This window comes from Vigna unguiculata, chromosome 1 (genome assembly GCF_004118075.2).
Source record: "Vigna unguiculata cultivar IT97K-499-35 chromosome 1, ASM411807v1, whole genome shotgun sequence".
NCBI classification, from domain to species: Eukaryota; Viridiplantae; Streptophyta; class Magnoliopsida; order Fabales; family Fabaceae; genus Vigna; species Vigna unguiculata.
The window spans coordinates 31,328,884-31,339,585 of NC_040279.1; the positions used below are offsets into that span (position 1 = coordinate 31,328,884).

At 37.2% G+C, this 10,702-nt stretch overlaps 1 protein-coding gene across 1 annotated transcript; it reads left to right on the plus strand.

Moving 5' to 3' along the window:
- The first annotated feature begins 5,281 nt into the window (after positions 1-5,281).
- On the plus strand, positions 5,282-10,132 carry LOC114187325 (pre-mRNA-splicing factor 18). The gene is made up of 2 exons (XM_028075548.1): positions 5,282-6,200; positions 9,474-10,132. The coding sequence occupies exons 1-2, from the start codon at positions 5,382-5,384 to the stop codon at positions 9,885-9,887; spliced, it is 1,233 nt and encodes a 410-aa protein (XP_027931349.1). The 5' UTR covers positions 5,282-5,381; the 3' UTR covers positions 9,888-10,132.
- Positions 10,133-10,702: the final 570 nt, after the last annotated feature.

The following is a 10,702-nucleotide window of genomic DNA, read 5'->3' on the forward strand; positions in this document are numbered from 1 at the left end:
TTTTATTAAATACAAAATATTTTTAAATAGCTACAAAACATCTATTAAATTTAAACTTGGAAAAATAATGACATACTTTATCTAATTATATAAATTATATATCATTATAATATTAAATGTAGTTTATATATACAATAAAACACATTTGGCGTGTGGTTGGAAAATTGATCACCATATTAAAAAATCTTCCTTATTTTTAATTATATAATTATATAAATAATATTATTTTTAAATTATCAGTAGAATATCCATTTTATTCTTGAAAGTGGATCCCACTTTTAGATCCCTAAAGACATAAAAATAAATAAATAATTTTTAAAAAAAAAAGTTATCTATGACTTTCATCTTAGGAAAGAAAATTAGTTAGCAAAACTAACTTGCTTATTATTATGTTGTTAAGTTAGAGTATGAGAAAGACACAAATTGTTTTTGTATTATAAGTTGTATGTTTATTTTCATTACATTTTTTTTTATCATGTTTGTTAACTTTATTTTATAGTGAATATTATATCTTTTTTGACTTTATTTTAATCTTTGCATTCTCTTAGTCAATTGAATATGAAATTCATATTCATCCCTTTACTCTCATTGGAACATTGTCAAATACAATAGAATCTTTTGGATGACAAATAGCAATATTGAGGCATCTAGATTATAGGAATTAGAAGTAACGTATGAGAGGAAAAGAGAGTGAAATAGTTAAATGTCTCGACAAACAGAAGATATAACCAACATGAAAAATCAGAATAGGAACGAGGGGAAAGCAAAGGATGATAAGTGAACGTAATAACTTATTTAGGGAGGGCCAACAAAATGGGCATATATGAGAAAAATATTTTTGAGGAAGGGGTTGGATCGGTATGTATTTAGGAAACAAAGTCACAATATATATCAAAAGAAAAATACTTTGTGATTTGAAGAAAACAATTATGGGAAACATTAACTATATGGAGCAAAAAGAAATTCACTTGCAAAAAGTCCACAACAACTATAAAGAGATTTATTTTCACCAAGGGTTTGTGGGGTCATGATAGAACCCAAGTTGACGTTATAAATGTGTACTCTCCTTGTAATTTCAATAATAAAATGAAATTGTGTAACCAGAAAATTAAGTGCGGGGAGGATATAAGAAGCAACTTGTGATTTTTAATAAGAGACTTTAATGTGATTAGGAATAACAAAGAAAATGAAATTTGTTAATAATAATGGGAGTAACAATAGAAGGGAAATCAAAGCTTTAATGAGTTCATCGATAAGATGGAAGTCATAAATATACCCATGGTAGAGTCATAGATATACCCATGGTAGGTAAAAGTATAATTGGTATAAAACAAACAGGTTAGCAAATAGTAGAATAGAGAGAATATTAAGAGATTGGGAGGAAAATAGGCTTGAATGCAAAACAATATGTTTTGGACACCTCTATATGAAATCACTATGCTTATTATTAACATCGATAAAAATATATTTGGGACATAAATCTTTTAGAACCTTGGATGTGTGGCAAAATCACAGTGCCTTTGACGAGTTTGTTAAGAAATCGTGGGTTTCATATAATTTAGATAGAATGGGTTTTTTCTAGTTTAAAGAAAGATTAAAAGACCAAAACATAACCTAACCATGTGTTTGGATGGAGCATTTCAACAATGCTTAGAAATTGAAATGCTTTGTATTTGAATTGCTTGTAATTAAATTCCATTCATTTTTTAAATAACTTGTTTGGATAAGAAAATTAAAATACTTTACATTTCAATTTCTTGTTTGAAAAAAAATTGAATTTATTGTGAGATAAAATTTAATTTTAACAATATTTATTTTACGCTTAATTATGTTTTAAGTTCATTATAAATTTGGAAACATGCTCGACAACCCAGATGGGTCGAGCAGACCCAACTACACAACTGAATTGGTTAGACCCGACGACCCACCCGAGCTGGACCGATTAGGAAGCCCAGACAGGCTGGGTGGCCCGATGATCTCGAGGCTTGATAGCCCATACTGCATGATTATGCCGTCAAGTTTGTCAATATGGCCCGGTCCAACCTGTCTAAGTCATTGGCCCAATGCTCCAAACGGGTCCGACGGACCAAACGAGTCCGACGATCAAGATGAGCTCGACGACCTGGACGGACCCGAAGACTTGGACGGGCTCGACGAGCTGAACGAGCCCAACAATCCGGATGAGGCCGAATACCCGAACGAGTTCGACGACCCAGGCGGGCCCGTACACTCAAACGGGCCCGAAGACCCGGACGGGTCCGACGACTAGGATGGGCCCAAGGACCCAGACGCGGTCGAGGACCCGAACGGGGCCGAGAACCTGGACGGGCTCGACACTCGGATGGGCCCCACGACTTGGACACGTTCGACGACCCGAACAAGCTCGACGACCTAGACGGGCCCGAGACTCGAATGGGTCGGACAACTCGTACGGGCCCTTTCACACGGTCGGGTTCGTCCGGGTCGTCGGGCTCGTCTGGATAGTCTGGCCCATACGAGTCGTTGGGCCCGTTTAGATCGTCGGGACCGTCCAGGTCATCGTTCCCGTCTAGGTCGTTGGGCTCGTCCGGGTCGTCGGGTTTGTCCGCGTCGTCCCGCATTTTTGGGTTGTCGGGCACGTCCGACTCGTCGAGCTCGTTTGGGTTGTCGGGCCCAATGATTTGGAAGGGTCCGTCCGGATCGTTGGGCTCGTTTGGGTCGTCAGGTTCGTCCGAGTTGTTTGGCCCGTCTAGGTCGTCAGGCTTGTCCGGGTCATCGGGCCTGTCTGGATCGTCGAGCCCGTTTGGATCGTCAGACCTGCCTGGGTCATCGAGCCCGTTTGGGTCGTCGGGCCCGTCCGGTTCGTCGAGCCCGTCTGGGTCGTCGGGCACATCCTGGTCGTCGGGCTAGTCTGGGTCGTCGGGAATGTTCGGGTCGTCGGGCCCATCCGGGTAGTCGGGCATGTCCGGGTCGTCGTGCCCGTCCGGATCGTCTAGAATGTGAGGTTGAGTGAGAAAATTTTCAAATTCCACCTATTTTGAGGGTATTTGAATTTCTACTAATTTAGCTAATTGAAATCCTTCAAAAAAATGCTTGCATTTGAAATGCTTTTTAATTTCTCTATCCAAACAAAGCATTTCATTACAAAGAAATCTAAATTCTTCAAAAAAATGAATTGCTTCATTGAAATACTTTATCCAAACACACTCTAAAAGTATGGAACAAAAACATTTATGGCAACATAAATAAGGAGAAGCAAAGGTTGGTAGCAAAAATGAGTCAATATGACAGAGTGGATGAGGATGAACGAATAGATGATGAATAAAAGAAGGAAAGATCTCAACATTTTGCTTATCTTAAAAGACTATTGTTTATACAAGAATTCTTACGAAACAAAAATAAAAATTTAAATGGTTGAAGTTAGGAGAAACAAATACTAGGTTATTTCCCTTATCAACAAATTGAAGGAAGTCGAAGAATTTTACTAAAGGTATGACAATTCAAAAAGAATTGTGTGAGGAACCAGGGGTGGCTAAAGAAAAGATAATGACATACTTTGCGGAAAAACGTAAGGATAAAACATTATATCAAATACACACTGGTAATGTTAAATACTACCAAATTAATGAACAAGATGATTTGGAATTAACTAAAGAGTTTACCGAAGAGGAAGTTAAGAGGATTGTGAGAGCAGTAAAAGCCCAGGCCCAAATGGTTCTAATTTCATTTCTATAAATAAATTTTGGAAAATAATTAAAGCAGTCATCCTAAAAGCCATTAATGAATTTCATGTCTGGAATATGGTCAAGGGGAGGTAATGCATTTTTTTAACCCTGTTCAAAAATGTGAAAATCCACAAAATTTGGGAGAGTATAGACCTATTCCCTTAGTTTAGTGTATGTATAAGATAATATCCAAAACATTATCTTTAAGGTTGAAAAGGGTCTTACATAATATTATAGACTTCTCCCAATCTGCAATTTTGGAAGGTAGAGGTATGCTTGATAGTGTGGTAGTCGCAAATGAGACCATAAATAAATTCAAAAGAAAAACTAACAGGTGTATAATTGTTAAGGTTGACTATGAGAAGTTTGTGTCTCCGTTAGCGTCTTTTCTTTCAATTTTATCACTTGAATAGTTTGCACTACAATATCCCTGCAACAAATTACTTTATCACTTTTTCTAGTAAAGACCAAGATTAGTAATGCTTTTTAGATGTTTAAAAATTCTCTTAACACCACTTAAATGTATCTCTCTTGGATTAGATTTAGAACATGCACATATACAAATACTAAATATAATATTAAGTCTTGATGCAGTAAGATATAATAATAATGCATTTGTCTACTTATACAGAATGTGGTCTACAATTTTGATTTGTGTTATAACTTGTATGCTTTGTGGTCTTCATTTCTTTACATGTTCTAAGTTTAAGAAATTCTCTAGCATATTTGGTACGATGAATGTCAATATGATCCTTAGTTTGTTTAATTTGCAAACTAAGAAAAAAACTTAATCGTCCAGTGATATTAATTTCAAATTCACGCTTCATAATACTAGAAAAATCTTTATATAATTATTCATTCTTAGCATCAAGATTATATACCTACATATATTTGTACTAAAATGAAGTCATCTTTCCCGATATATCCATTTTTAAATGCACTATTGATATACATTTGATAAAGTTTAATGTTACTAAATGTTGCAAATGATAACAATATGTGAATGACTTATAATTTAAAAATAGGTGTATCGTAGTCTATACCTTTTTGTTGTGAATAACCTTTAGATATTAGCTTGTGCTTGTTTCTGACAATCTTACCTTGTTTGTGTACATCCACCTGGCCTTATAGCCCTTTTGCTTTTGGGTGAACTCTTCAAGGTTTGAATTTCATTTCTTTTTAATTGGTATAGCTCCTCTTTCATTATTTTAAAACTTTCATCTTCAAAAACTTCATCCAGGATTTTAGGTTCTTGATGAGTTACTGTTCTTACTTTAGTGTTCTTTTCTAAATCTTTTAATAATATTGAATATAATAAAATACTTATTATAAAATATTTTAAGACATAATAATAAATCATTATATCATCTTAATATTTTAAACACATTATATATTTTAAAAATATTATAAAATATGATAATAAATGATTATATCATAAAATATCACTTATAAATATGTTAAAGATATTTTATAATATTTTTAAAATATAACAAAATACTTTAAGAATATTTCGTAATATATCAAGAATATAATACAATTTTCAAATCTTTAAATTTTACTCCGGAAACGGCTGCATTAAAATTCGTCGGGGTTATCCTGTAAGGGTTTTTAGTTTTAATCCGAAGGACTGAATTGAAATCACCATACTCTCCACCACCGCGTCGTCGCAAACCCTAGATGGATCTTCTGAAGCAAGAGCTTCTAAAGAAGCGTCAATCTCTGGCGCAAGACACCGGCGGCAAGAGATTCTTCAAGCGCTCCGAGATCCAACAGAAGGAAATCCAAAAACTCCGCGAGCAAGAGAAGCGCGAATTGGAAGCCAAGTCGCAAAAGCGCCACGCAACGTCCTCCGACCCCGCTACCGCCGCCCCCACCTCCTCGAACACCGCCTCCGCCTCATCCTCCTCTGCCGTCGCTGCCGCCTCCACCTCCCTTACTGACGAACAAAACATCGACAACCTCGTCCTCCCGAAACCCGAGGTCATCCGCCGCCTCCGCTTCCTGAAGCAGCCAATCACGCTCTTCGGGGAGGACGACGATGCCAGGCTGGACCGCCTGAAGCACGTTCTCAAGGCTGGCGTGTTTGAGGTGGACAGCGACATGACCGAGGGGCAGACCAACGACTTCCTGCGCGACATTGCTGAGCTGCGGAAGCGCCAGAAGACCGGGATCATTGGCGAGAGGAAGCGACAGAAGCCCGACGACGGTGCCACTGAGGACCGAGAGGGTGGAGGTGGCGACGACGACTTGAGCGAGGGAGGCTCTAGCGGCGCCGATGCCGATAAAGATTTGAAGCGTATGAAGGCGAATTTCGAGGAGCTGTGCGATGAGGATAAGATTCTGGTGTTTTTCAAGAAGCTCCTGAACGAGTGGAAGCAGGAGTTGCACGAGAAGCCTGAGTCGGAGAAGCGCACGGCTAAGGGGAAATCCATGGTTGCTACGTTTAAGCAGTGTGCGCGTTACTTGAATCCGCTGTTCAAGTTTTGTAGGAAGAAGGTGAGTTTCCTCTCCTCATGGCTTTTGTATGCTTTGGATTTTGTTGATTGGTTATCCTTGTGTAATTTGTCATGGCTTTGTGATTGGATGATGTTGTTAACTGTTAAATGTTTGAGAGAATAACTCCACTAAATAGAACTTTCTGAAGTATAATTTCAATGAAGAGAGACGGAAAGTAAGCTCTTGTCATCATGTCTTCAGTGAAGTATATACATGTAACCTAGGTGTATGCGAGAGCATGGTGGTATTATCTATTCTGCTATGATTTTGTATTAGTAGGACCGTATGACTGGTAGTAGTGTAATGCTATTCTGAGGGTATGTATGTGATTCTGCACAGTAGCAGTTGCGCTACAATGGAGTAGTGGCCCTAGGCTGCTAAAGGATTCAAATAATGGCTCAAATAGCATCTTTTTGTGAGCTATGTTTTGGTGCTACCTTGGTATAAGTTTCAAAACCCCAATTTGTACTCTGAAACAATGTTAAGATTTTATTTTGGGTAAAATTCTGATTTCTCCCCTATTTTCTATTGTTTTTTTAGCTCTAGAAACATAATAGGATTTGCCACCCTTCTTCCTTGATCGTTCCACTCTTTTTCTTAATTGGGTTCAGTACCTAATTCATCATCACAAAATTGACTTGTAAGATATCGTAAGATATGGACGGTACAAACATTATAAGCACAAGTTAGATCATGCTTACTGTCTATTAGGGATATCAACCCCTTTAGGCTGCAATTAGACTGGCGAGGAGTAACTGCAGTTAAGTTTGCTCGTGTAACAGTTGCCTTGCCTCTGTTTGAATTCTTTCTCTCACATCTTACAGAGCGTTTTTTTTTCCAGCATTCCATTCTTTCTTTTTTCTTTAGATTTCATTAGAGCTATCAAAATAGGTTGGAACCCACGAGTCAATCCAGCCCACCACGGGTTCGGGCCGGGTTGGGTTGAAATTTTTTTACAAATTTCAATACGGGTTGATTTTTGGCTTGGTCCATCTAGAACCCGGCTCACCCCAATTGAACCTGTGGTGAGCCGGGTTGGTGAGCCAACCTGCAAATAAAGGGTCACACAAGTGTTTTTTGTTAAGTTGATCTTTGCATTTGGGTCAGGTTGGATTGTTTTTTTAACCAACACAAATAATTTGTACTTTTGTGATTTTGGTTTGTATTTGGATTGTATTGAAGTTTATATAGATTTTAATAGAATTATGATTTAGTTTTGACTGAAAAAAATAAAAAAATTGTATTTTTTTAATTAAGTGAGCCCATGAGTCAACTCGTTTAACCTATCAACCCGTGGTGGGCTGGGCCAGGTTCGATTTTTTGTTTGCTCGTTAATAAGTGAGGCGGATTAGGTTGGCTCATTAAGTGATCAACCCATGGTGGGTTGAGCCGGGTTATCCGTTTTGACAACTCTAGATTTCATACTTCATACACCGTTAATTTTGAACTAATTAGTTATGTTCTTTGTCTACCAATTTAATTTAATTTCACCATCTTCTTTCGTTTTCTGGACATCATCATATTACTGTCCAGCATAATAGTTTTGCAGATATCGTGATGAATATGCCTGCCTATGGTGCTAAGCAATGCTAATAAATATAGTTCATTACTTCTTGGCATTGACAAATCCTTTATGTATCAATTATAAGCATGTTTGAAAAGCATTTTTTAAGGAAATAGTCTATAATTTTTCCTCAAAAGTATTTTTCAAAGAAGCTCCCAAGAGAAAGATTTATTTCCCCCAAAATAATCTGATCCAAACATTCTCGTAGGAGTAGTCTAACGGGCTTAATAGATCAATGTAGCCAACTTAAGGATGTTTTTTATTGTTGAAAACTTGAAATTGGGAGAGGTAATGTGGTGCAAAAATTGGTTGTGTAGGTGTAGTTCTTCATGCTGATCAGAAATGTTATCGAACCTGCATATCAGTTTATTATCTCACGCCTCCCTCTTCTCTCAGCAATCACGTTGTGAAACTTTTTCGGTCATAATTTAGCCAAACCTTTTAGCTTGATTAATAATATGGTTAATTCTGAAAAATATGATTTTGTGCTTAATCTCATTCATTGTATAGGATGATGCTCAATCTGATCCTAAAAATGATAAGTTGTCTAGTAAGTAACAGTGTACACGAATCATAGACTTTTGGTTAGCAGCAGGGCGCAGAAACATCTTTAGATTAATGTATATAATATATAAGTAAGGGAAGAAATCTCAGCAAGATCACACGGTAAAAGTTCCCTGGATCTATTAGGAGGCATTTCCAACGTAATGTTCCCGGATCTATTAACTGGATACCGTTTGTGAAAATATTTTGGGCCTTTTTTCCAAAGGAATTACACGTTTTGAAGGATCTAAGAGTGCTCAAAATATTGGGCTCTACTGATTGCCAAAGTGGAGAACAAAGCTGGAAATCAATTTTATCAATTTTCTTCCACTGTTGAATTTGATCTAGTGATACTGAATTCCCATCTCCTAAATGATTATGGAAAACTTGGCCAAGGAACCAAATGCAAACCGAGATAAGTAGTTTTTTTATTTAATTTCTCTAAAGTTATGGAAGGGGTCTTGGAAAAAGAGGACATAGTCCTTGAAGACATGTTGAACAAGGTAGAGGCAGGAGCACAGTCCACGGTGAAAGAGCAAAAGGCAACCTAGGGTTGGTTTCAAGAGAGAGAAACGACAGTGGTGGAAGGTTAGTGACTAGAAATTCATATTTATAATAACTTGGGATACATAAGATACAATATATGAGAGGGAAGATTAGAAAATATGAAAAGATATATCAAGGAACTAGGTATATTATTAAACACACACCTTTACAATAAATTCTATTTAAGATTATTTATTCCAAGAGTCCCAAACAGAATTTCTGTTTGTCAGCATCCATCTTGGGGCTAACAAGTTTTGGGAGCAATATTGTTTGCCAATTTGCACAGTGCAAGTTTACAAAGCAAATTGACAGGGCAAGTGTGAGATATAATTGACTTTCACTTTCCAATGCTTGTGTCCGTTCTAGAAGGATATATATAGTAAGTGTCTCCTCTATAGGTTCTCCGTTGGACTAGAGAACCAAAGGATTTACTGAGCATGGCTATAACCGTTGAATATTTAGCATATACGTTCCTTTTCTTACTAGTACATACTGTTTAAGTAATGCATATTGATTGAGAAGTAATCATAGAATTTTATTGTTGATGAGGCATGTGTCAGTTTTGATTGTTTTCTGAAGTATTTAACTAATGGAATGTATGCGGTGTGTTCTATTTTCAGGTTCTTCCTGATGACATTCGACAGGCGCTGTTGGTGGTGGTTGAATGCTGTATGAAGCGAGATTATCTGGCAGCAATGGACCATTATATCAAGCTGGCCATCGGGAATGCACCCTGGCCTATTGGAGTCACTATGGTTGGTATTCATGAAAGATCTGCTCGTGAAAAGATCTACACTAACAGTGTTGCTCACATCATGAATGACGAGACCACTCGCAAGTACCTGCAATCCGTGAAGAGGTTAATGACATTTTGCCAACGGCGTTATCCGACATTGCCGTCTAAAGCAGTTGAGTTTAACAGTTTGGCAAATGGCAGTGATTTACAGTCACTTCTAGCAGAAGAGAGATTTAGTGGGGTCAACCAAACATCTGAGGAAAGGTTTAGGATAATGCCTGCTCCTAGAGACAGCTAGTTAATCCATGTTTGCTAAAACGACATATTCATATGATGTATACTATCTATATGTCCAATTGCTACTTTACTTCCTACAATCGGTGTGTTATGAAACATGTAAAAATTCAGATGTTAGTATTTTATTAAATCAGCGTTTTTTAACTGTCTCAACGACCATCGCGGTTGGGCTGCTTCGTCCTCTCGGTAGCGTTTTCTGGCTCTGCGGCTGAATCTATTTAATAAATATCTTTTATTTGTCTGAAAGATTAATTTATTTATATGGATAGTTATTCAGCAAAAGCAGAGACTCAATTATACAGTAGTATTGCATAGAATAATTAAACGTGTATTTTAGTTATTTCTTTTCGAGCAGCCAATTGGTTTTTGAGTAGCAGAAAAGAATGACGGAATCAATTTGGCGTTTGTATAATATTATAAACTTTCAAGTAGTGTCTTTTTTTAAACAGCTGTCAGGAAGCACAGAAGATTGTAGACGTAATAAAAAGAAAAAAATAATAGCACATTCACTTTTGTATAATGTGTACCTGTCAGAGTTTGATTAGGAGGTGCGTAACCAAGAATTTATTTTGATTGGGCATGGAAGTAAACAATGGGAGTGAAGTGACGTGGATTATATGTCATGTCGAAGGAGAGGAGGGTAAATAACAAAATAAAAAAAAGGCTTGTCCGAGAAAGAACTAACAAAGGAGAGGAAAAGGTAATATAAGAAAAAAGAATTTAAAAATAATGGTTTTGAACAGATGGAGGGTTGTGAACCATGTGATGGTCCACGTGGCGCTAAGGCGACAGGCACCGGCACTGAAACGCATAGGA

Excerpts from the sequence above, each read along its gene's own strand:
- LOC114187325 (XM_028075548.1), top strand. The coding sequence starts at position 5,382 with ATGGATCTTCTGAAGCAAGAGCTTCTAAAGAAGCGTCAATCTCTGGCG. Across the intron at positions 6,201-9,473 it reads TCAAGTTTTGTAGGAAGAAG|GTTCTTCCTGATGACATTCG; the intron begins GTGAGTTTCCTC and ends TTCTATTTTCAG.